Below are 25,733 nucleotides of genomic sequence, written 5' to 3'. Positions count from 1 at the left end.
AAGCCGGTTACATTACTAACATTAAACTAAAAATCTATATGAAAACGACCGTTTTAGATACTTTTGGTGGATTTTTTGAAAAGAGCATCACTTGCGCATGCATGATAATCAATTATTAAAACATGAATTTAGTGGGATTTGGCGTTTGTTTGACTTTGATACCAAGCTACTCAAATGGTCGAGTTGTCTAAAAAAATAGATATAAATTAGTACCCCATTATGACTTTTACTCACTAATCGAGTCAATATGCACAAATGTTCATACAATATGTGTGTACCTACCTGTTACATTAAAAATATAAGTTGTAGATTATTTTCCATGCTAGTCCGGGTTGGACATACAAAATCGTCACAACTCAACATAGTCATAAATCAAAACTGCCAGCATTGTTGCAATTTTTTTCTGTACAAACATCCAGGACAGTGGAGTTACGTGGTTAACTGAAATGAATGGCTAACCGCGAAGAGCAGGATCTGCACATGCACCACTGCAACATTTGTCATGTTTGATATGGATGCACGTGTCAAATAAAATTTGTTTCATGCAATTGCAGATATTTTTTATATTAAAAATACAGCACTGGCGCTGTGCGCGGCAATAGGTAGATTAAGTTACATGTGTTTTATGAATGACAACAAAATTATATTGACAAATTCGATGTGTTGTAATCAAAACGATGTTTGTATGTGCAACCTGGTTAAACGAATCAAGCGACATTCGAAAGTGTTTTATGATTGCTTTCTGTTAGTAAATCTTAATTTAAACAAACAAAATTTTTCACCTGTGTTACTTTCATAGAGTTTTTAATTAAGTACCATTGGCCGGTTGTATACATATTTAAGAAAAAAATTATGTTTAAAGATGAAATAATCTGAGTTTGATAAAAATGTTGGTCACCTTAATTTGTTGGACAATATAACACAAATCAATTAGTATCAAGGAAATTAGTTTATCATGGAGGTATATAAAAACCATTGACAGAGACCAATTTGTATATTATTATATAATAAATTGGAGCAGGATTTTTTACATTGACTAAATGCCAATAATACAAAAGATATTAAAGAAGCAAAAAGACAGGTAGATGGTACAAGGCTATTGACAAGTTTTGCTACACCCTGTGAACATTAGAAAAAAAATCACAGTGCATTTTGGAAGGTATGCAGTGATGGCATGATAGTTTTTATATTTTATATGATAATAATTATACAAAGGTGTAACTACCATCTTTAAATAGATAATAATATTATTTGTTATTGATTTTTTGCATTCTGATTCCTTCGTTGCCATTTTCTGACTACAATACAATAATATACAATGATCCTTGGTCTCTGTGCTAAGAAAAAGTTATAACTTCAAATTATATAGATAGATAAACCTATTACAATATCATTTGATTGTGTTATTATTTTACCTTGTCGGGTAATTCTTTTTAATTATTTAAATAACACCGTATTGCATCCGGTTATAAGACACCCTATTTATAAGACGCACCCTTATTTTTAAATCAACATAAAAACCATATTATGAAGTTTTATAGTGACAATAATAAAAATCAATATATTATTTATGTACTTTTGTTCGTAACCAGATCTGATTTTTCTGAATCTTTCGTTGTCCCTTAAAATATTGTCTTCTGTGCCATCTTGTTAGTGATGCAGCATGTCTCAAAAGAGTACTCCAATTAGTAGTGCCTCTGGGATTATCTTTGAAGCAACTGACATGTCACATTCTAAAAAATGTTGACAACTGTAAGACACCCTGAATAATTCAGTAGCACTAATATAGGAAAAAACATACATCTTATAATCAAAGCAATACGGTAAACTGAAAGTTTTGTTAATATTACAGTAAAGTATACAGTATGTTGAATGTGGCTATTGCAATCAATATAATTATACAATCAAATGAATAACCATACAATACTGCATTGTAAAGGAAGAAAATACAACTAATTTGTAACTTAACCCATTTTGATTGCAATTGACAATATCTAAAATTGACACAAATATTTACTTTATAATTATGTAGGTACACAATTATTGGCAAATGTTGTTGTAAATTTAAACACTGATAACTAACACAGACAAAATAGTTTTTTTATAAAGTGTAATTAATATTCTCAGAGATATTATATTAGAGGTTGCAATCCTGGATTCTCGGTCGATTCGGTCGATTTCTTGATTCCAAAATCCCAATATTGAAAAAAAATGTAATCCAGGGATTTCGGGATAGTTTTTATGTGGAGGATATAATTTAGAGGAAGCTATTAGTTTATAAATAAAAAAAATACTATGTAGGTACTTATTGAAATCTTAGGGAAATAACTATCAATCAAGAAAGTGCTATTTCTTATATTTAATGATTTTTGTTTGTTTTATACATACCAGTATTAGACACAATTTTTTTTATATTGTTTTTCCTTAATTCCAGGATTATAGGATCCTGGAATTGAATGAAAACTAATTCTCTAATCCCAGAATTGCAATCCCTAGTCTGCATATAATGAGATTGTTCGCTTGTTATTACAAATATTAGAACAACTAGAGGTACTATCCTTGCGATATAATCAACCTAGACACGGCGTAATTACTTTTTATATTATTATTATCGATGGATCATTATAATTGGATAAATGTTTGCGATGGATAGGATATGATAATACATAATTTTTACAAAATCATGTTCACAAAATAATACATTCATAAGTAGGTACACAATAGACATTATTATAATAATATGTAGTCTGAAATAAATTTTTACTTACTTAGATAAAAGGCAATTGCCACAACTGTTAATCACAAACATGCTGCTACATCTAACCTAACCTAAAAAACTAGTCATCTAATAAAATATATACCCTCTTTATAAAAAAATATAGTTGTCTTATATCTTATTGCCGATAAAATATTTATTTCTCATTTTCTTTTATTTACAATCACTCCTTGAGGTTATGTCGCAATCATGCGTTTAAAAGTGTGCACATTCATTCGATTAATAATAAATACTAATGAAATCATAAACTGTCGGACGATGATGTTCACAAATGTTGAAAATGACCAAATGAATTATTGGTATTACTCCAGATCAAATGTTATTTATGAGTGATTTGAGACTCACAATAAATCCACTGGTCCATCACACGGCACCATTCAAATGGAGTAACCCAGAATGTTCCTCTTACGATTTCCATTACCTGACCCAGTGGTTCTTAACATTTTCGAAGTGCACTTTAGATCATAAGAAAAAATTGTGGTGCACCAAACTCAAACGGCAGTAAACAAAGAAAAATATGTAGACATAACTTTTATTGCTAATTAAACAGATCGATTCGGCAAAATCTAAATCACATTAAATCTTTCGTCGGCTTTCATAATTTAGCGAAGGACTTTTTCGGTTTTAACTGTTTCGCGGATTTTTCTGCTTTTATCATTTTTTTCGCGGTGCACTTGCAACAAGCTAGCGATGCACCAGTGCTCCGCGGTGCACCGGTTAAGAACCACTGACCTAACCTAACGTGATCCTCCATATATTATTATCATCACGTGTATTGTACTTAAAGTACAGTTAGCTTAGAATAAAATCAGTAACTAAGAAAAACTACTAAAATAGCAAAAAATTAAAATAATATAAGAAGTTAAATAAACCAGCTTTAATTTTTTCGTCGTAAGAATCCATTAAGAACCCAAATTTCATCAATTGACTAATTAAAAATGATGTTATAAAAGTACCTTATTGAGGATGAGATAAAGGTGTTTACCATTCAGATAAGATCATAATATCTTGGGCAACCAAGAGAAATGCCGTTAGATTACTGACGGCTTAGTGCAAAGATATTGTATGATCAGTTTTTGTCAAAATTAAGTTAACATACACAAAATATTCGTCCGCATCGTATCTTTATGCTGTAAAAATATTGTACGTCCAAATAGGATATTTGAGAATATATTGTATCTTTCAAATACATAATAATATGTGCATTTCTCATGCATCTCAAATTTTAAAATTCGATTTTCTCTTTTATCTTTTCACCAAATCATCGACTCGTAAACAGGGCCGTCAAAAAATGGATACTTTTCTTTCACTACGATATCGGTATCGATACTTTATTTTTCGATATGACGGCCCAGGCAATAAGGCCTAGATAACTACAATTGAAAAAGGTAAAATACAATTTTTGCTCCAAAGCAGAGCATAATACGGGCCTCCACAGAGTGGAGGTGATATTAACAGACTTTATTATAGGCTGTTCACCATTTGACTTATTTGATCTGTTGGGTTTATGGTCCGGATCAAACACACATTTATGCCAAATATGGTATTGACACATGTGCTTACAGCTCCAGAGACATCACTCGAGCATCATTCCACCTACTGGTATATATAACTACAATTTTGGGGCTATTAGTTTCAACATTGGCAACCACCGTTTTTACTTTTTAGATATTTTTCTTGATTCAGGTTCTGTAAATACTTTTCCATCATAATGTATATTCATAAAATATAAAATCCACTTCTGATTGTTAGTTAAATAGTATTAAAACGATTGCAAAGCTGTTTATATTCATCAACCGCTTTTTTTATATTGTATAACTAACTTTAGATGATTTTTTATTAATTTAATATTTCGCTATTTGCCTTTTGTAATTAATTATAGCTTATTATTATGTATGTTAATAAAAAGAAAATATTCTACATATTTGCAATCCTTAATGTGTTTGACTGTTTTTGTGACTATCTCAAAATGGTGGAATATGGAGTTACTGAGTTTGAAACTATAGTGGAACAACTTTACCTTGAAATTGCGCAGATTGCGATTTCTTCTACTGGGCACAAATTACATTGGGTAGTTTTAATATTATTGTTACCATTATTATTTCCGACTGCTCTTACATGAAGCTATTCTATCGTTTTCTCTCGTTCTAACTACATCATATTTTATGTCAAAACTATCAAACTTCTCACTTATGTGGTTTGTTTATAACAGCATCAATTATAAAATAAAGAAAACATTTTTTATAAACTGATTCCTGATAAAAAAAATTGTATTAAATTTTTATTTTATTTCTGTATGTTCTGTTTTTCTGGTACCATGAGTAACATGAGTTTAAATAGTCCTTCTTTCAATTTGAAATAAGTAAAAAACTGCTATTTTCCATTATAAGACTAAACTTTAGAGCTTCTCTGTAAATCAGGAAACTGCAATGGTAACTTTTTAAAACCAAATATGTATCAAATTACAAATAATGTTACCATTATTGCGATACAGTAAAATCATGGATTGCAAACATAATTCGTTCCTGGTAGGTACATGTTTGTTATCCAAAACACTCGTATATCAAATTGTCATTGCTCACACTGCTACAGCGTTACTCTGGTGGTGCTTTTCTACAAATATTTTCTCATAACGCAAAACCTCGTTTATCAAATTGAGATTTATTAAAAATATTTTCTTGTCCTGCTAAAAACTCACAGACCGAATAACTCACAATCCAATGGTAAGTACACACGCACATTCTTGCTCGATGGTTTTACGCTGATTCCAACATGTCTCAACGTGTGTACCATCTGGCTCAATGGTTTTTTGTTTGACATCGAACAAATTGCGCTATCCAAAAAAGATTGCAGGTCCGTAATTTTTGTGCGATGTAATTTTTTGAGTGAGGGAGTCAGGACACACAGGCAAGACTAGTGTGGCCTTGCTCTCACTCACAAACAATGAACATCTTACTTCAAATTATTGATCCGGGTGAAATGTGATTTTGAAATAAATAAAATGAAATTTCCATCAACAAGAACTTTGCGAACTAATCCTATGGAAATACAGTCGAACTTGGTTATTAAGAGAAAGATGGGACCGACTGAATTTGCTCGTTATATCAGAGAATAAGTATTTGTCACATAACACAAAAAGTAAAAAAAAGTCGAAAATAAGAAATCTGAAAACCATCGTAAAAATCCACGAAACAAGCATGGCATTCATAAACTACAAAAGAAGTCGTTTTTTGTAATGTATCAAACTATCCATCAACTGAAAAAAACAAAGGATAATAAAAAAAGGTTAAAATAAAAATAAAAAAACCAAATAAAATCATATTAAATTTTAATTTTTCATGGTTATTGCTACCTTTTTATCATAATATGTATTTAATATAAAATACTTAATCGGGTGAATTGATCATCACACCCGATCATCATCAACGATTGTGTTTCATAATATAGTAATATAATATATCCATTTCGTAAAATAATATGTGCATATTGAAAAATAAAATACGAATATATAAACAAAACAACAATGATTTGTATCTAAATAAAATGTTCACAAAATTAAAACACGTTGGGAGACATAATAACAATTCCCTCGAAATAGGGAAAAGAAATACATTTAGAACAAAATATTTTGGTTAAGACTGAAAATGTACAGATAGAAAATACATATTTTTGTAGAGCAGGTACCTACATATTATCAGTTTTCACAATGAGAAGATTCTTTCATAGAATTCTGCGATAGTACAATTAATATTTGTGATGGAACAGGAGATATACAACCAAAAAAAATGTAGAGAAAGTGAATACAAAAATAACGTCTACAGAATATTGGATGAGTTTATTTCAAAAAAACTCTAACTAACCTTTACAGAAATATGAAAACATTTCGAGGTTTGTTAGATAGGTAGATTCTATTATTTTTACGAAAGAAAAACATTCAAACTGTAAATAAAAAAGAAAAAATCAAAATGGAAGAACATTGAAATGATACAAATCCAAAAAGTAATATTTACAAACAATAATAATTACTATACTAAAACGACAAAATTAAATATTCAATAAAATCGTAAGTTATAATGGTAAAATAATATGTTAATACGAAAAACGTTTTCATCGAAAGCTGTACCCGTTTTGAGTCAGACGTCGTCAAAAATATTAAAACAATAATAATGTTGACATCAAAAAACATACAAGACCAAAGAAAGTACGACAAAACACCAAAAATATCAACATGGATTATCCGTGAATATAATCCATGCATATTAGAAATGGGTTCGAGATATTTATCAATTGTTTTAACGATTTCTTTTCGCCACCGTTCGGCGGCACATCTATCGCTCATCGGTAAGTACGTATAACAGAGTACAATAAAACCCTATAATACAGAATACAGTAGGTCGATAAGATTATAGGGTTCTATAAAATGTGGATACACATACACGATCAAATAATTTAATGCAATCATAGACATGATGACATTTAAATGTCAAACAATATTTTCAGTGTTCTTTTTTCAAAAACATGACATATTGATAGACCATAGACCATAGAGTGAGATAGATATTTCTACACTCCATTATTAATTTGACACTTCTTTCAAAATCATCCAGGTATCCCCAGTATTGTTTAATTATTATTGTAATAGATACATTAAGAATAATTAATGCAGACTTGTTTCGATAGATATTATTCAAATTGGTCATATTTTAGACTACTAAGTTTAGTTAAACATGAATTTTTTTATTTTTAATTGGTAATTTTTGGCTCTTTTATTAAATATAAAAAACAGCAAATTGCAAAAATGACAAAAACAATAATTACTATAGAAAAAAAAATCAGCAATGAATAAAATGTTGAATAAAGTGAAATTGTATAAAACAGTGAATTTTTATATATTAACAAAACTAACAAACGCACAACACTGAAGAAGATGACAATCCTATTTGTATTATCTTAAGGCCATGCATTAGTTAAGGCACGGTCTAAAAAGATCGTTGCTAGGCGATGTGCGGATTGCGGGTCGCGGGTGTAAATGACGCCTGTCAAACGAAATATTATTTCTCATATAAATCCAACATACGTCCATTTTATGTTCTGTTTATTATTCTATTAGTATCAATAATAATATATTCATTGACATGTTTGCTTTTTAAAGTAAATGGGTAAAGTTTTTAGTCATCTTTACACGATTTTAGAATTAATTGGCCCGTCGCCATCACGCAGCAAAGTGACGTGCGTCCGACTCCACGTTCTCTCAATGAATGCGAAGCAAGTACAAATTTTCGTCGCGCGTACAGTTGAACATTATTTGGCGTTTCACTGATGCGTCACCTTAACCAAGAAGTGACCCAATCCAACATACAGTAAATAATAAAACACTATTAGGTATTCTTACTAGAGACCCACAGTGGAATAATGGCAGGGTCCGCTTCCTAAGACGGGTCACGGGTACGAATCCTGTGTCTGACTAAATTTACATGAACTATTTTTTTTTCAATGTATGTTTGATACACAACAAGGGCCAATTGAGTTGAGCTTCAACCATTCCTTGTTTAAGAAAATATGCTGAAATAATCTCCACTTTCTCAAGGTTTATAATTTTATTACAGGTACTCAGCAAAAATGATAATTGAACCTGTTTACCTGTATGTTAGGTGAGCTGATGATAATGCACGCTACATCATGAAAGGTTGCCAACTTCAGTGTTGTACAAATAAATTGAAGACAGTTTCGTTAATTCATAAAATTCTTCAAGACGCGATTCAATGTAATGGATTCGTAATATTGTCATCGTAGAAAAAAGGAGAAATTGAAAATACCCAACTATGTACTCATTATAAGTCACCAGTCACTAGTTTCAAACGGCACAAGTATGTTTGTAATGACTTGTTATTGAATTTACGCTCTACGACAACAATATGGAAGTATAAAAAACTTTTGTTTTCTGATTGAGCAATGAAATACTTTTTTCGAATTTTCTGCCACAACCTGCTATGAAATTACTTCACCGTTCAACCTAAAATGTAGATAACCGCAATGCATCAACATGAAGATTTGCAGTTGACCAATGACCAAAATACTGACTTAGCTATCTCAACAAGCAGATACCACTTTACTATTCATCTGGGCGAGTACTTCGGATTCTCGGGGCCGTAAGTGAAACTGCGCAGCTCGTACGAAAGCTCTTTGTTAACGGTATTAGCGGCCCCGATGGACGAACACCGCTTTCTATCGCCGCAGGTCTCGTTATCGTTCAAAACAATACCGCGGCCTAAAGAAGACGTGTCGTTTTTCAATTCGTTGTTACACGGAATCGTTACGTTGTTGCAAATATCGATGCCGCCGCGTTTCATGACAGCCTCGTCGCATCCTCCGAATATTCGAACGGGAGATTCTGAATTCTTCCGACTCCTCCGCTGGAAAGTGCCCGTCTCTATGTTGTTGAGGCAACGCCCGTTGGTCAAGTGCTTTTTGTCGGTCTTCTGGTCCAGATTGAGGGCCGGTGTCAGCAGCGGGTCTATGTTTTCTTCTTCTTCTTTCCGGATGTGGCGGGTGATGGCAAGGGCGGGGTTGAGCGAGTGGGCGGCAGCCGTATCGAGGTCGGCTTTGCGAGATACGATAATTCGTATGTCGGTGTGCAGGTAGACTTTCCCGGATTTCGATGTGAGGAATCTGAAAATGCAAAAAACAAATTAAAGACTATTGATATTATTAGACCATTATATCATGGCTGTGGTCGCCTTAGTATCACGCTGCAGCATTATAAACCCCCTTGTTCTTTCAGATACTATTTGTTCCCTTGTTCTTTGCTATTACTATTTGTTCCCTTGTTCTTTCAGATAGATTATATTCGTCACTGTTCTGGCAGAAAACACTAATTCGAAAAAATTACATATTTATATATATAAACTTTACCGTCTGGAAACCTTCTTAATAAATAAACAGTCTTTATTTTAAAGTCACCCTTTTTACGATTACTTAATAAACTCACATGATAGACATTTATTTCAAACATTTTAACAACTTCAAAGTCAAATTACTCAAAACTAGCATTCTCCAGTTAGTGTGTTCTGCCAGAACAGAGACGTATGGAGCCAACCTCCGAAGCCCGTAGTCCAAAAGTTTTCAAAACGAGCACCTCAATTAATTCCTTTGGACATTTCAACACAATATACTGCTCTTCCCTTACCGCAGACATTATGCGAAGAATCAGAACCTGCTATAGATTCCAAGATTTGAAAAAATGTACGGTAAACGACGGATTTGCATAACCACCCGCTAATAGGTATTTTTAGAGTGCTGAGAAACTAAGCATTTTTAACCATTTAACATTGAAACATTTAACAGTTACTGCAACAATTAAAAATAAAGTGCATTCTCACCTTAAATGTATAAGATATCGGAGACACCTGGGATCAGGCTCGGCCCCGGCGGGAAGACAGAGTGTCCGCTGTCGGAGGAAGGTGCGCGAGTTGGGCGGCATGCCGGCTAGGTCGTACATCACTACGAACATCTTCACAACCGTGCCATGAGGGTTGAATAGGGTCACTTGCACTGTTCCAGCCCGAGGAACGTAGTAGCCCCTACGGCCCAGGTTTATGTGGCCCTAAAATCACAATATATATTAAATTAGCGATTGAAAATATAAAAATATGAATTCTAATTCGAGTGAAGATCCAAGTTAGCTGGTATTTGTACACTTTATTGCGTCATCAAACAGAACTCACCAAGTAAGGAGCACTGGTTGTATTATCGCCGAGCGAGTAGAAGAATACAGTGACGGGCAACTTGAGATGTGGCGGACAGAAGGCGCCCGACGCGCCGATCTCTGCCGTGAAACCGGCTACTGTCGCCGCGGGCTCTAGCCGACCATTTAGCACTGACTCCTCGAAACTTCCTGTTACACAAAGAAAAATAATGTTATTATCATCTGAATATGGCAACTATGTACCTATTTAAAATTGTTCATATTACCGAAGCATATTATTTAATTATCGATACATATAATAATATATTATGATCATTGAATTAACAGTATATTATAATCAATTCTTTAATACAATTCAGTAGGAGTGATATCAACCTTTGGCAAAACCAAAATTTTAAAGACTGAAAATGTCAAAACTTACACAAAGCATCTGCTTTTTATATCCATTCGGTTAAACATCGTTTGAGGGGTAAGGCATCCCTTGAAGTCCGAGGGTTTTATGACATTATTCTATACTAACTGGTGCATCGCGAACAATTTAAGGTTGAAAAGCACTGCATAGCATACAATTTTACACACAAGTCTTATGAAATTTTGGTATTTAAACACTCAATGGCATATCTGGAACATTTCAGTGTGGTTGAATTGGTACTCAGAGCAAAATCAATATTCTCTGCATTGGCATATTGAAAGACACAAATCGTTTTGACGTTTCATTATTATTATGCAATTTTTGGTGATCATTCATCTAAATATTCTAAATAATAATGATTCGGTGTCTTTAGCTTCGTATCTATGTATGTACAATAATTGACAAAGACCACATTTGAATGCTTCAGAGTTCTGGTACATGTTGTCGAACACATTTCTTGCCCGAAATGGTCGATGTATGTAGTAATAAATTAATAAAACAATACTATCCATTCATAACAAATTCAAATTTCATAGTCTATCTTGGTGCGGTGGATTTGTGTACATTTAATATTTTTTTTAGAATGTAGGATAGGAATTTTGGAAAATTTCTAGAAAAAAGTTGGACCGAGTGGGACTCAAACTCACATTATATTTCACCTTCCGGGTGAAGCAATCGATTCATCTATAATTTATGCGAATTATTTCTTTGAACTACGTTTTAAATCTAAGTACATAAAACTCAGCATAATTCTGTAAAACTTACAGCACAAACTACTTATGTACCGTACAATAAAAAATACTAAGAGTGGACGTTTATGATGACCTGAGGGAAACTGCTATTCCATATGAGTCCATATTATATTGTCTACAATATAACTGGCCCCCAAGCCCAACAAGTCGCTACGTCGGTCTGACACAACGTCGATATGTATTTATTAAATTACATTACAATTTATGAAGGTTATTGCATTTAGCAATGCTTACCAAGAAGCCCACTACTGGCTCCGTGTCGAAATTTGCTTCTGGAGCTGCTACCGGAATGAACAGTCGCGTGAGCCGCCACCGCTCTGCTGATGGGGCTGGTAAAAGCAAACGAAGGGGGCTCTAAGGGCGCTCGGCCGGGAGAACCGGGACTCGAGCCTGGAGACCACGACGGCCCGGTTTCCGATTCGATGCCTTCCGAGTCCGGATCTAATCCATACAGGGCACTGTAAATTTTCACAAGGCAAGTCAGCAGAGTTTTCAATTAATAACACGGGAATGATACGCAATGAAATATAATACAAAAAAACCTAAAACAGATGTTTATGAATTCTAAATGTGCACACATCAATTGATTAACCCTTCTCTTATTGTGCTAACAAATAATACTCTGCCATATGAATTACCATACTATAGTGTATATATATTAGTGTATATAATATATTATATATATTACCATACTATACTATATAGATGTATCACAGGAGATGTAAGGTATGCAGACACCATTTCTTCCCATGCACAACACGTAGGACAATTTGTTTATAGCTATCACTGACAGTGTTTACTTTGCTTCTTTCATACCAATTAGTCTCTTCTAATTTACAGTCTGGACTATCGAACCTTGTTCACAATTTGATATATGTACGTATAGTTTACAATGACAGTATTTTAAATATTTCTTCAACACTACTTCGCTATTTGCTATGATTCTAGAAATAGCTAAAATATGAAACGGGTGAAGCGCATGTTAACTAATATATAAACAGAACATAATATTTTGTATCATGATTTGACATCATAGCAGGGGCGGGGCATATTTTAGTGCCCACTGGATACATTTTTAAGTGCCTACATTACAAGAGTTAATGAATAGATTTGGAAATAATATTAATTATAGCTGCTTAATAATATACAAAAACTGACCTTTTAATTCCAGACACACTGTTGATGGAGCTGTCATAATCGAAGCAGGACTTTCCCCTCCTCAACGGGGCCGGACTGGAAGTCAGAGGAAGCCCCGTTCTCGAGTGGAACACCATCGAAGCCGCCGAATCCAACCGGCACCGAAACCTATCCATCTCCGTCACAGACGGGACGACGACCGAATGATCGAAGCCAAGAGATTGACTCCTGGCGACGCGTTCGCACAGCATCTGAGCATCGATGGCTGAGAATTCTCGTCGATGAAGCAAGAAATCACTGGAAGATGACGGGGCATCGATGTCGGTGTCGACAACATCAGAATTAATACGACTGCCTGATCTATCTCGGGCATGTTGCGTTGAACTTCCATCGACGTCAGTTATATTTCTCTTGTTATTGGAATTAGACGTTCCAAAATTTCCATATAAACCTTTCTCATACACGATAAAGTAGTTTTCGTCATTCGTGTTGTTGTTTTCTTGCTTTTTTGTCACAGTTTTCTGCTGCCAGACGTTGGCGGCTTCCCCTTTATGGGGACTCTTCATGTAGGTGATTCCGGATTCCTCATCTTTATACAAAATGTCTTCTTCCTCATCGGGGAATTCGTTCAGGTGACGGTCGCTTCCGTTTTCTCGTCCGTCCTCAATTCGGCCGTTTGCTTTGGATTTCTGCTCATGTCTCTCTGTGACGATCTTGTCGAGCCGGTCCATGATGGGGGCCAGCCTCTTGAGTCTGGGTTTCCGTATGAAATCAACAGTCCTGTCGAGACCCTCCGCAATACACCTGTACACTGATTTGATTTCACGGTTCGGTGGTTCTTTGGGCTTCGTTGTTTCGGCGTTTTCATGTTGGTTCGTCGTATTATCATCGCAGCGTCTGAGATCTTCATCGTTATTAGTATTATTCGAGGAAAAGTCTTCGACAAACTTATCACTAAGGAGCAGCTGACCTCGGGATGCATCCCGGTCCGCGCTAACATTATTATAATATACTATATTTTTATCACACTCGCATTTATTAATCGCTCTATTTCTATTATCACAATTGTTATTCTCCAAACGGTCTTCAAGGGCGGCGTCGGTCTCCGCGTCCGACCGGCTCAGCCTGCCGGTGCGCTCCATGGCTTCCAGCAGCAGATCGGATTTATTGACTCCGGCCAGATCGTGGCTGGCTTTGGATCTCTTCATTCTGGATGCCCTGAAATCATTCTCTTTCTCTTCGTCGCCGTTTCCGGTGACACGGCTTCTGGCGCAGTCGGAGCACTCGGTTCGGAGGGGTTTGCCGCAGTCGCAGTGGAACGCTTCAGTCTGCGTGTGGCTGGAGATCAGTTTTTTCACGGACGGTCGATAGCTGTCATCGCTGTTGCGGAACCGCGAATCGTCGGCGAGGTTGCAGAAGGCGGTCTGGCATTGAACAGATCGGGTGCGAACTGGCCCGTCCCGGTCGTGTTCCCGGAAGGACTTCACGGAAGCCATCTGATCGCAGCCGGCGGATGAGCAGACGCAGTCGGCATCCCTGACTGCGTCTCGAGAGGACATCGCCCCGTGCAGGGTGACCCCGCTGCGGAAGCTGCCAAACCGATTGACGTGATCAAACCTCGATGCCTGGAGTATGGGAATGGAAGTGGCCGTGCTTGAGTCGACCGTCTTTTGAGAATTTTTATTGTAAACCGCCGGATCCTTACTTTTAGAAGTCCTGTTACTGTCAGATGACCGCTCGCAGGACAGGCAGGCACGACTCTGATGTGAGTGACCGTAGCCGTAGTAGTGAACAAGCTCGGGAGAGCTCCTCAGAGCGCGATCGCGTTCTGAGTTCCCAGACACCGCCGCGGTCCCATAGTCAGATTTGCTATTAATTTTACTATTTATATTTATATTGAGATCAGTTTTACCGTCCGACACACAGCCGGGCGGACCGCAATCAGAGGCGCACTCGGAATTCTCCTGGCTGGAGAGACCGCTCTCCCTCATCCGGTTGACTCTCTCCTCTTTCCTCGCTCTCCGCATGTACTTGGCAATCTGCTTGATCCTTCTCTCATCCAGGACGATTCCTGATTTGGACTCTTCACGGTTAGGAACCCCCGAATCCTTACCTTGTCCTTGGTCGGATTCGTCGTCGCAATTGCAACGGTGCTTCCCTTTCTGGCGGCACGGTGTCTGCATCCTGTCATCGAGAAGAACGTAGTTGACAATTTCGCCGTCGGAAGGCGCCTGGAACGGGTATGAACCGTCTGTATGTTTGGATTTTCTCTTACAAGCTTGCGGAGGTCTATCGCAAAGCGGAGCGGAAGCGGGGTTGTTCGTGCAGGCAGCTATTCCGGAATCATTGAAGTCACCGCGGTCTGGGGTGGATCCCCGAGAAGAGGGCGCAGCATGATATGCAACCCGGTCGGGTGTCTCCGGAGTGGAGTAGAACTTTCGACTGATGCCGCTGGCGCAACCCTTATCCGGATTGATGATGCCCAGATCCGGAGAGAACGTTGCCCCCTTCACCCGGGACTCCAGCAGACTCCTCCCCGCAAGATCTCGGGAAGGATTGTAACGATAGCCGGTTGAAAAAACTTTGGTGTAAGCCTGGACTTCGGCTACAGTGCAAGCGGCAGCTAGCGTGGACGCCAAGACGTCCTCCGAGAAAGCGTTTCCAGGAGCCATGAGATCTTTGCTTCTTCTTCTTTTCAAAGTGGCGGGAGAATTAGCAGAAGTCCCGTCGCAGCCGCAGCAGATCAGCGGAACGTCCTCCATCCGCGGCAAGCTTTCGAACGTGACCTTCAGATAGACATTGCTGCCAATATCGGTGACCGGAAAAACGTGCTTGACGGGCGTACATTGAAAATCGGCAATCTCGAAAGTCTCCCCGGGTATCTTGAGGCTGTACATGACGTTCAATTTTCCATTAGGCGGTCTGTTCCGCGCTTCCCCGATCCCGATGTTCCCTTCGTTCACGACTTCCTCATCCTCTTCGTGATCAACGTTCGCTTCATACTTCTTGATGTTACAGGTCTCTCGGCTCAGTTTACGCTGCCGTTCGGCCGGGGAGGGTTCCCTCTTGGTAGCGTTGGGGGGAACAGCTTTCGGACACAGTTTGGCGCTCCACGCCGATATCTGAGAGAAGTGAAGTTGAGAACGGACCGCATTGAGAAGCCATTGTGATGTGATGTGGTTGGATGGGTCTGGGGCTCTGAAAAGAAATAAATGATTTCATTAAGTTTACAGCAGAGATGAAAAAAATACTGAATTCCTCGCCACTCGACGTATGCTCGCAGATGTGGATCTAGGGTATGCATCCGACCCTCGACTGAACAGGGTCTAATGAAATAACTCTACATGAAAAGCTAATATTCAAATAAAACTGGTGATCAAGGTTTTCACCATAAAAGAGTTTGTATTTGAGGAATAAATGGAGAAGTAATCCACTGATTGGAATGAGTTTCAACAACTTACATCATAAATTACATTTATGATTATTTCCAACTTACCGAGAACTGACCTATATGACACGAGGAAAATTTTTTTTAGAACTACAAAGGGCAACCAAAAAGTTAATATTGTGCCAAACAGTTTTTGGCCGCAGTAAATTGACAACTTCATACTTTATGTAAGTAATCTGTTATCTTGCTTATTTACAGTACTGTCAAGCTTTTGGCCTCACAGAACCCACATCTCGTTATTTTGAGAAAAAAAAACTCTGTAGGTACAATAGATAAGAGAAAATTATACCTTATGCACATTCCTATAAGCAGAGTATAAGTCAACTAATTGTATGTTATATAAATATACATATACATATCAATTTTGACTAGACATTCATATAGGACATTGTGTTAGAATGCCTTGATGGTGTGGAAGTTTCTTCTTTTGATTCATGGAGGACTTTTTACGAGAATTGGTTGTTTGGCATACAAATATCCTGCATCAACCAAATTATGAATTTGACTCAATTTGCTCAGCTGACTAAAATCTACTGCTACAAAATAGGTAAGGATAAAGGAATATTCCATATATGAAGGGTACAGGTGAAGAACATGCCATGTCACATTTTTGTTTTTTTTTAACTGGCAATGCAGTCTTGTAGATCGAAACAAGTACTACAAAATGGTATTTTAATTTCGGCATTAACAGTAATTTAGTCAAAGCATTATACAGAATTGAAAATTATCATACAGGCTAAAAACAAGAAATGTCCATTTCGTTTACTACAAGACAGATCATGATACCAGAGTAAAGAAAACAAATAATTGAACCCTTTTCCGTAAAAAGAGCGTTATCATCAAAACGGTAGTTTTCGGTAAATGGTTCAAGTGATAAAACATACATTTGCCTAAATAAATTGAACATAGTTATGCAGAATGTAGCCAGTCCACAATAATGTCGAGCTGAGATAATGGCACTTTAGCAATAACGTGATGATTAAAAATGTATGTAAAATTGTAAGTAGTATTTTATTTCAAGAATATTTTTTTGTGGCTTGGGTATTTTCAGCAGAACGTAGAGAAAACCTTCTCGCATCTGATCTATATCATATCTCATTTTTTTATTTTTTGTGGACTGGCTACTTTCTGCATAACTATGTCCAATTATGTATCAGTCAAAAATCATTATTTAATTTTAACTATAGATGGCACTAGAAGTTTTCAAGTGGTGAAGTTCTGAATGTATCATACAAGTTTTGAACTTGCATGTCGTGTTCGATCTTATGTTATGTCAAAAAGAAGATTTCAGGATAACACTACTTTTCCAGAGAGGAACTCCTCACTTCATAAATGATAGTAACACAGCACAATGTAATAATATTCATAATATTATGAAGTATCACTTTTACACAGTTTGAGAAGTTGTGTAGGTATGCAGGTATTCCCATGGTATCAAAACATAAATAATCTTTTCCGACATCCATTTTTCTTGGCATGAATAATGACAGTTATATCAGAACATTTTTTTTGAAGGTGAAGAGACCGGAGCATTGAAATGCTCATAACTGATTTGGTGATGATCTCCTATGCTTTTAATTTAATCAATCAATTGGCTGGCCATCATATTATGAAAAGAAATACTTAGCCACAGGTATTGGCATATAGGAATAGCAATGATACTAAATAATAAATAACTTCTTTATAAAGAATATTTCATCAACAACAAGTATGTGTAAAGTTTATTATTTATACAGTGGTAAATTTCATGATATTCCTAATAATAAGATTATGGGGAGTTCCAGACATAACAAAATTAATGAAATAACTTAGAAATGTATTTTATCAAAAAGTTTCTTATCTACTTTCATTAGAGAAAAACACTACATTACATAAAAATTTACTTATTCAGAAAAATATTACTCGAATTGTAATGAAAACAAAACAAAACGATATGATTGATGACCTTCACTCATAACGGGAAAGTGGCAAGTTGGGAAATAATGGATCCTACAGGGACATCCTAAAACTCACTGGCAACACGACAATTATCTATATCAAGGTGGAGTTGACGACAATCGTCCAAGGTGACCTTCCATGAAGAGTTTCAAGTCATTAGCGAAATGTCATTTATAAAAATCGTAAACAGCAATGGCCCCAAGTTTGAGCCCCGAGGGACACCACAAAATGTATTGAATGTCTGTGACTGATAGACGCCGTACGATACGTATTGTTGAAGATTTCTAAAATAGCTCCCGAATAACTTCAGAAAACGATTGGACAATCCAATTAGTCAATGACACACTGGCTCTGAGGTACAGAATGATAATATATTATTTAAAACACCCAAATTATTAATATTTACCTTGTGTAGTAAACAGACATGGTCCAGCGCTCGAGGAGCACAAGCGGTGTTCTGCAGACGCCACATTCAGGCGCTAGCAGGACTTCGATGCAAAACGGGATGTGCTCCTTCCAGAGGGACTCCGCGTGACCTTTGAGGGCTCGGCGGGCGTTACCCTCATAGAGGGAAGCGCCTGTCACAGACGCGTGGCTGGATTGTCCAGAGGTACTGGTTGATGGCATCTGAAATGACAACATTAATTATTGTTATCATGATTTTTTTTTATAATAATTAGAGAAGGGGCATATACCTATATTTGGGAAAACAATGATGACTTTAAAACACACAAAGTGAGTTGAATATCAAACAAAACCTAAGTCCCATGAGTCACAATGTCTCAATGAGTCAAGTTTTATTTGAAAGATGATGAGTGTGCATAGCAGTAGCGAAGGGTGGAGGTAGGCTGTTAAGATCTGCCATAAATAGTGAAAATTAAACTTTGTTAGTCATACGTAGGTATATGTTTTTATTGAATGAAGACTACAGTTTACAGATGATAAGACAAAATTATACACTTTTTCATTCATACATATTTGTTTTCGTTGGATTAAGAATACATATTATTACATACACAAATTGTTGGTTTATTTTTTTTTAATTCATTAAGCCCTGCCTAAACCAATCTATAAAATATCCAAAGTTATGTATGATTTAATTACATAATTTTAGATATTTTATAGATAGACGATTATTTTTTACTTTTATCTATTATATTGGTTTTCGCAGCGTTTAATTGAATTTTAAACTAACACCATCTGTAAATTGTAGTCTTATTTCAATGAAAACAAATACGCATGACTGACAAAGTTTAATGTGTACTATTTATGGCTGATCTTAACAGCCTACCTCCACCCTTCTCCACTGGTGCATAGCAGCTATAAACGGATTTAAAATACCAGAAACAACTGACATTTATTTTAACAACCATTACTAAGAAAATTGTCATCAAAATAAAGCGTCTCTGTTCTGGCAGAACACACTAACTGGAGAATACTAGTCTTGAGTAATTTGACTTTAAAGTTGTTAAAATGTTTGAAATGGTCGATCATGCGAGTTTATTAAGTAATCGTAAAAAGGATGACTTTAAAATAAAGACTGTTTATTTATTAAGAAGGTTTCCAGACGGTAAAGTTTGAAATAAGGAACATTTTGGTATAACTAACTCAATGTCATTTTTTCGAATTAGTGTCTTCTGCCAGAGCAGTGACGAAAGGATAGCTACTCGCTTACTCTTCGGCCCCACGATGGCCGAGAAGTAACATGTCGGCTTATAATGCCGTGACCCCGGATATGAGTCCCAGGTCTGGAAAATTAATAGTTTAATCAAGTGGCTAATATCCATTTCTCATAAAAAAAATATCTATTAATACAACCTCCTTTCTGTGGAGGCCCATTATAATATATTATGATTCTCTAATGATCGAACATGGTGATATAATGTATGTAGGTACTCACTTACCCGATAAATAGCTGTTAACATTTATTAAAACCTTATATACAGAGAAAAAACATATTTTCTCCATCAGATAGGTACTCTTCTTCGGTAATCCGACCGGTAATCAAAAAGCTAAAATGTATCTTTTCACCACTTGTCTTTGTTACTCAATTGCACAAAATAAAATAGAAAATGTCACCTTGTTGTCGATATCTTCTGCCACTCGAACCTTGGCCGCAGCCAACGACCCGAGCGCCTTAGAAGCCAGTATCCTCCGGTGAGCACCTCCGTCCACATCGTTCTCACCACTCTGCTGCAACTGATGATGGAGCAACGACTGCTGGTGTAGAACTGACGGCGACTGCTGCCCCGATGAAGATTGGATCAAATTCAGTGGCTGGTTTAAAATCTGCTGCTGTTGTTGTTGTGAGAGCGGGGGTTGGTTCAGTGCGGCCGGCTGATGATATTGCTGGGTGGGTATGGACGCTTGCTGGGTGGGCAGGATTGATGTGGCGGGCTGCGGCTCCGGGATGCTGGGGGTCTTGAGCTTGTGTTGGTAATGGTGGCCGAGGGGCTGGCCTCCCCTCCCGACAACTATGAGCCTGCCCAGTTCTAGGAGCAGGGCTTCACCTTGCGCGGGTGGGGGCGCCGCCGATACGTCGCAGCTGTGCATCTGGAAAACAAGAATGCAAAAGTTTATTCGCATGATGAGACGACCTGAAATCCTAGAGCACATTCTATATTCAGGCCCACACGTCACCAGAGAGAGAACCAAAATTCTTTCTGCCATTCCATTCATCCTTCCATTCTTTCACACCACATACAGATCTCCGATATGCCGTCCAGTAAAATATAGAAGTCACACTGTACTTATTTATGTACCTACAATTTCATGAAAATTCTGTGAATTGTACGAATATAAGTGGCATAATTAAGCAATGAGTTAGTGCCATTATTTGTGACTGCATGAAGATGCCGAAAGGCGAAACCTGTACTTGTCGCAAAAAATGACTAAATGGAATAAAACTCAAATCAATTGTAATTTAGTTACATGTATAATTTTCAATCGCATATTATAACTTTGAAGTCGATTTACTCAGCAGGTGCACTTGAATTCATTTAACCCTAAAAAACATTTCAATTTTAGTTAGTTTGTGATTCCAAAGTGCATTTATTATCTTATACCTATTATGTTTTCATTCATTCTCGATTAAAATATTATATTCACCATTTCAATTAATGAAGATAACCCCATATTTATAGACTTTTTCTCGACCCATAATATAAATAAGTAATTGATAATAAGAATAGGGTAGCATTCTCCTGTAGGTTCGAAAATACACATCATACCTAAAGAAAACTATCTAATAGGTAGGTAGTTAGTGGGTATAGGTACCTAGGCTATTCGTATAATGTTATCAGTGTTGTCACTATCAGTGTTATCCACACTACTATGATGGGGGGCTATGAAGGTTGAATATAGAATAGATGTTAACAGACAGATCGCGAAAAAGTCATTGTTCCCAGAAGCGAGCGATATGGGCAGATCCGAATCCGGTCGTAAAATCGGAATAAATTATTTGCCATAATGTGGAATTAAAACGCAATAGTGATGATCCCTGCTTTGAATTGTTATATTTGTGTATTGTCTGCTATCCGTAATGAGCCTCTCTGAATAAGGCGAAGCCGACATTTGCATGCATTTTAGCAGCACGGCGGAGGCGTGGAAGACGCGGAGACACCACCGTCGTGTGCATGCATACAACATTAGAAACTCTGCAAACCAACACTAATTAATATTCTCACTGAAACGTGTATTACCAATTAAATACAATAATTATTGATAAAGTATAATTTTCTTGACGCAGTACTGTATCCTACATAACATAGCACGGCATGTTTTGATGTATCTATTGGTCACGAGTATTTGTACGAATGAAAATTGGCTGAAACCAACACGCCGATTCATAAATGGTAGAAAACTCTTCAAGCCGAATGGACACTTTGCGAAGCGGTAATTGTATGACTATTAAGAATGGTGAATACTTACCATTTATTTTTAACATTTTAGGCATCCTGAATGAATTTAATTGCACGATTTTTAATAAAGGAAGCTACATATATTAAAATCTAAATACCTACGAGACACGTTTAGAATGACTAAACTGAACGTAATTATTGTCAAAAACCTACGTATTTATTTCAGATTAATGTCCTATTCGCGTGTTTGATCGTATTATTAAAATATCGAATCTTAAATAAATTATACACATTTTATAAATTCATACATATTACCGTTTCGGCAATGTAAATGGTCAAAGAAAATTCCATTCCGCTTTAATGCTATCCGGTCATTTTTGAATCGGCCTGATAGTTTCGGCGAATTTACCTACGTACAAATGTTTTCATACAAACATACACGCGTATTATTATCACAGTTGTTTTTTTTTTAAGATTTAAAGCCTAACTTAAATTGCATAGCATTGATACCATGAAGAGATTTGCGACAATTTGGCCGGGATAAAATAATAATTAAATCTGCAACTTAGTATGGAATGATAAAAAAAATAGCCGGACATAATATTTGCTAAATATCAACAAGATAGATAGATACTTCACCAATCCCATCCGGCCATCCGGCACAGTTACACACAATTATTATTGCTCGTTATCATGTACAATTATTATGTAATGCAATGGGCAATGGCACACATCAACGACAGCTGATAGCCAATCAAGTTGACGATATGAATCTCCAACCGGTATTAAATGAATTAAATAATATGAGAAATTAGAAAAACCACTTAGGTACTTACAACAAACATTGAAATAAATTTTAATCTAATTGAAAATATATAATTTTGAAATATCTCTAAAACATACACATTAGAAAAAAGTGGTACTCTTGTACCCAGGGAACTCAGAAATAATGGGAACTGAAATACCTAATGCCGGGTCCACACTGACAACATGTCGCCGGCAACCTCGTTAAATTTTACGATAATTATCATACTTATCGTAAAATTTAACGAGGTTGCCGGCGACATGTTGCCAGTGTGGACCCGGCATTACGGATAAGGAGATGCAGGCAACCGATCTCGAGTAAGGAAGGAATACGGGATAAATTTAACACGTGTCAAGAATACGTCATACGTCGAATATTGACAACTGTCCTCGGTTTATGCATTGAGGCTCATTTAATATTGGTGTATTACGCACACTATTACACGTATATAATGCGTGGTTCATTTTCGTAGGACACTCACACATTCAAAACCATGCGTCGAAATGAACTGTACCTATTGGTATATATTATAATTTTAGCCTATCAGAATTATATTTATTATCTGTTCTGTGCTTGTACCTTACATCTTTTCAATGTCCGAGTGACTGCTCTAACCTCTGAGATATTGCCCCTATGATTCATCCGAATTTAATCTAATATAATGTACAGACTCTGGACTCTGGAGTATTATAGCAATTTTCGCGAAGGTGGAGCGACGGCTTTGCACTGTGGTATTTAATTGTATGTTCAATAAGAAGACTATAACATTCTTAACATTCAGATTACATCACGATTTTCAATCCTAATAATATGATCAATGGGTCTCCACACCCGTGGAGGTTGTATTAAGGAACTTTTGAGTTTATGAAAAATGGATGTTAGCCACTTGATCAACCCATTAGGTCCATAGGTATTCCAAACACACGTTGGAAAACAAACACGTTAATTTGGCATGACACTATATTATGCCGAATCCAGTCAGTATTTTAATAATAATAATAATAATCTTTTCAAGTTAATTGTTTAAATGGTGGTAATTTAACTTGGTATTCACCACATCGAGTGCATAATAAGCTTTAATTTAAAAACTAAGTTAATTATAAATAAATTTAAATACGCGCACATTACTCTACTTTGGAAAATGTATTTGATACAGTGCAAGGACCAAATGGGATGTGCGAATGGCGAACGTCTATACATCGTAAAAGTGTATTAATAATATAACTTCCACGCTGCGTAGCCCCATATGCTCGGCGCAGGAGCGAAAGTGATAATTTACTAAGCTAGAGATAAAGATTTTTCCTTCCTACGTCCGCTATTCTTACGAAACTACTTACGGGGTAAATCCTGGGAAAGGGGGTAGCAGGCTTATGTAACTGGCTAAGTGATTGCTAGGGTGCGTATGTACAGACAATAGAATAAGTCTTCAGATCCCGCATGTAAAACCAGCATGAAATAATGTAACAATATTGCTCGAGACTTGCTTTGAGGGAAAACGGTGTTATCTTTGATAACGCAACACGTTGTATGCGACCGACATTCGCGATAAGAAAGAAAATATTGTTGTTTACTAATAAATAAATTGCTTATTTACTATTCCCAAGTACCTGCATACACATAAACACCAATTCTGTCAATCCGCAATCTCGTGAACAATACTGTTACCACAATAAAAAATATATACGTATACCTATATATACCAAAGAAAAAAGGAGCAAGTTATTTATGTTATGAATGTAATAGCGCCTGTACACGTGCATTTATTTAATAGCACCAATAGGGTGTAAATTAAACTACGCGATAATAACTATTTTCACGCAAAAGTACTGACAACTTGGACAATACTATGACGTGTTTACACTTGCATTTTCCCCATGCACAAACGGGTAATTTTGTTAGATATTTGAAATTATTTAGCAAACGCGTAAAGCATGGTTAAATTGGTAAACTCTACAAATATGAACATCGTTCAGTTGCCATATCGATTTTCTTATTCACACAATATGGAGACCATTTGATATATTATTACTCGAGTACAATGAGTTATAAACGGGTTTGCACATATTTTATAGGATTGTTCAATTAAATAACAATGCCAAAGTGTCCTATTATTACTGGGTTCTACTCATCGTGACGGATTGTCTTTTTATAATATGCTATACAAATTGGCAAAAAAATGCCATAGGTAACTAGTACCTCTTGCGATTGGAAATCTCTTGTAGCTAATTTCATATGTGGACCAATGGTTCTGTTTTCTGCTTCAATTTCATACATTTAGGCTCTATCTCTATAGAATGAGGTTTTTAACATCTTTGGTACCTATATATACTTAATATTTTTAGAAGTAAGTATTGTAAGGTACTTGAATTCTAATTCCAATTCATCTTATTAAGTAAATATTAGTAAAATCTAAATAATATGTAACTGCATATCTCAATGTTCACATATTGTTTAACTCGTTTGCCTGTAATATCATTATTATCTACCCGATTGTCTAGAATTTAATACAAATTTCAATAACAAAGATGTTGTTCCCTTAAATTACTTATCTACCACACATTCGTTTTAACTATCCCTTTGGTCTTATCTCTTCGCATCTTATCTATTTTGCATTCGTTATCAATATCTCTAGAATATTCTTTATGCATTCAACAATGTAACTTATCTGTATGCACCCATCACTAATTGCACTTGAAATTAAGGATGCACAGCACCGATATATCTAGATTAGTCACACGTAACCAATTAGGTACCTATGCAATTTTTACTCTAGGTATAAGAATAAGATGTAATTCAACGACTCACTACTAACTTCATACTGTGTATCTATATAGTAGTCTCTTCGATAGGTATCATAGATGCTTTGGCATTCTGCAATTCTGTCAGAACAATGAATATAG

The 25,733-nt window shown here is 36.2% G+C and overlaps 1 protein-coding gene across 5 annotated transcripts in view; it reads right to left on the bottom strand.

Annotated features, from left to right (window-relative positions):
* Window positions 1-6,088: 6,088 nt before the first annotated feature.
* atos (atos homolog atossa) overlaps window positions 6,089-25,733 on the bottom strand; it is a 108,876-nt gene continuing 89,231 nt past the window's right edge. For 4 of the 5 annotated variants that reach the window (XM_085942537.1, XM_085942539.1, XM_085942538.1 and 1 more), the window contains 8 exons: window positions 20,248-20,721; window positions 18,575-18,795; window positions 12,804-15,980; window positions 11,880-12,103; window positions 10,501-10,670; window positions 10,156-10,379; window positions 8,105-9,445; window positions 6,089-7,725 (listed from right to left, as the gene is read on the bottom strand). In XM_085942537.1, coding sequence (XP_085798663.1) covers window positions 8,893-9,445; window positions 10,156-10,379; window positions 10,501-10,670; window positions 11,880-12,103; window positions 12,804-15,980; window positions 18,575-18,795; window positions 20,248-20,721 — 5,043 coding nt within the window. In that variant the 3' untranslated portion in view covers window positions 6,089-7,725; window positions 8,105-8,892. Of the gene's footprint in view, window positions 9,446-10,155; window positions 10,380-10,500; window positions 10,671-11,879; window positions 12,104-12,803; window positions 15,981-18,574; window positions 18,796-20,247; window positions 20,722-25,733 lie in introns of all 5 variants that reach the window. The other variant, XM_085942536.1, reaches the window with a different exon arrangement.

Source organism: Rhyacophila brunnea, unplaced genomic scaffold, assembly GCF_057557595.1.
Source record: "Rhyacophila brunnea isolate RB1 unplaced genomic scaffold, BYU_Rbru_1.0 scaffold_15, whole genome shotgun sequence".
NCBI lineage: Eukaryota > Metazoa > Arthropoda > Insecta > Trichoptera > Rhyacophilidae > Rhyacophila > Rhyacophila brunnea.
The sequence above is the reverse complement of the archived record's forward strand: the minus strand, read 5'-3'. Positions and strand labels throughout refer to the sequence as shown.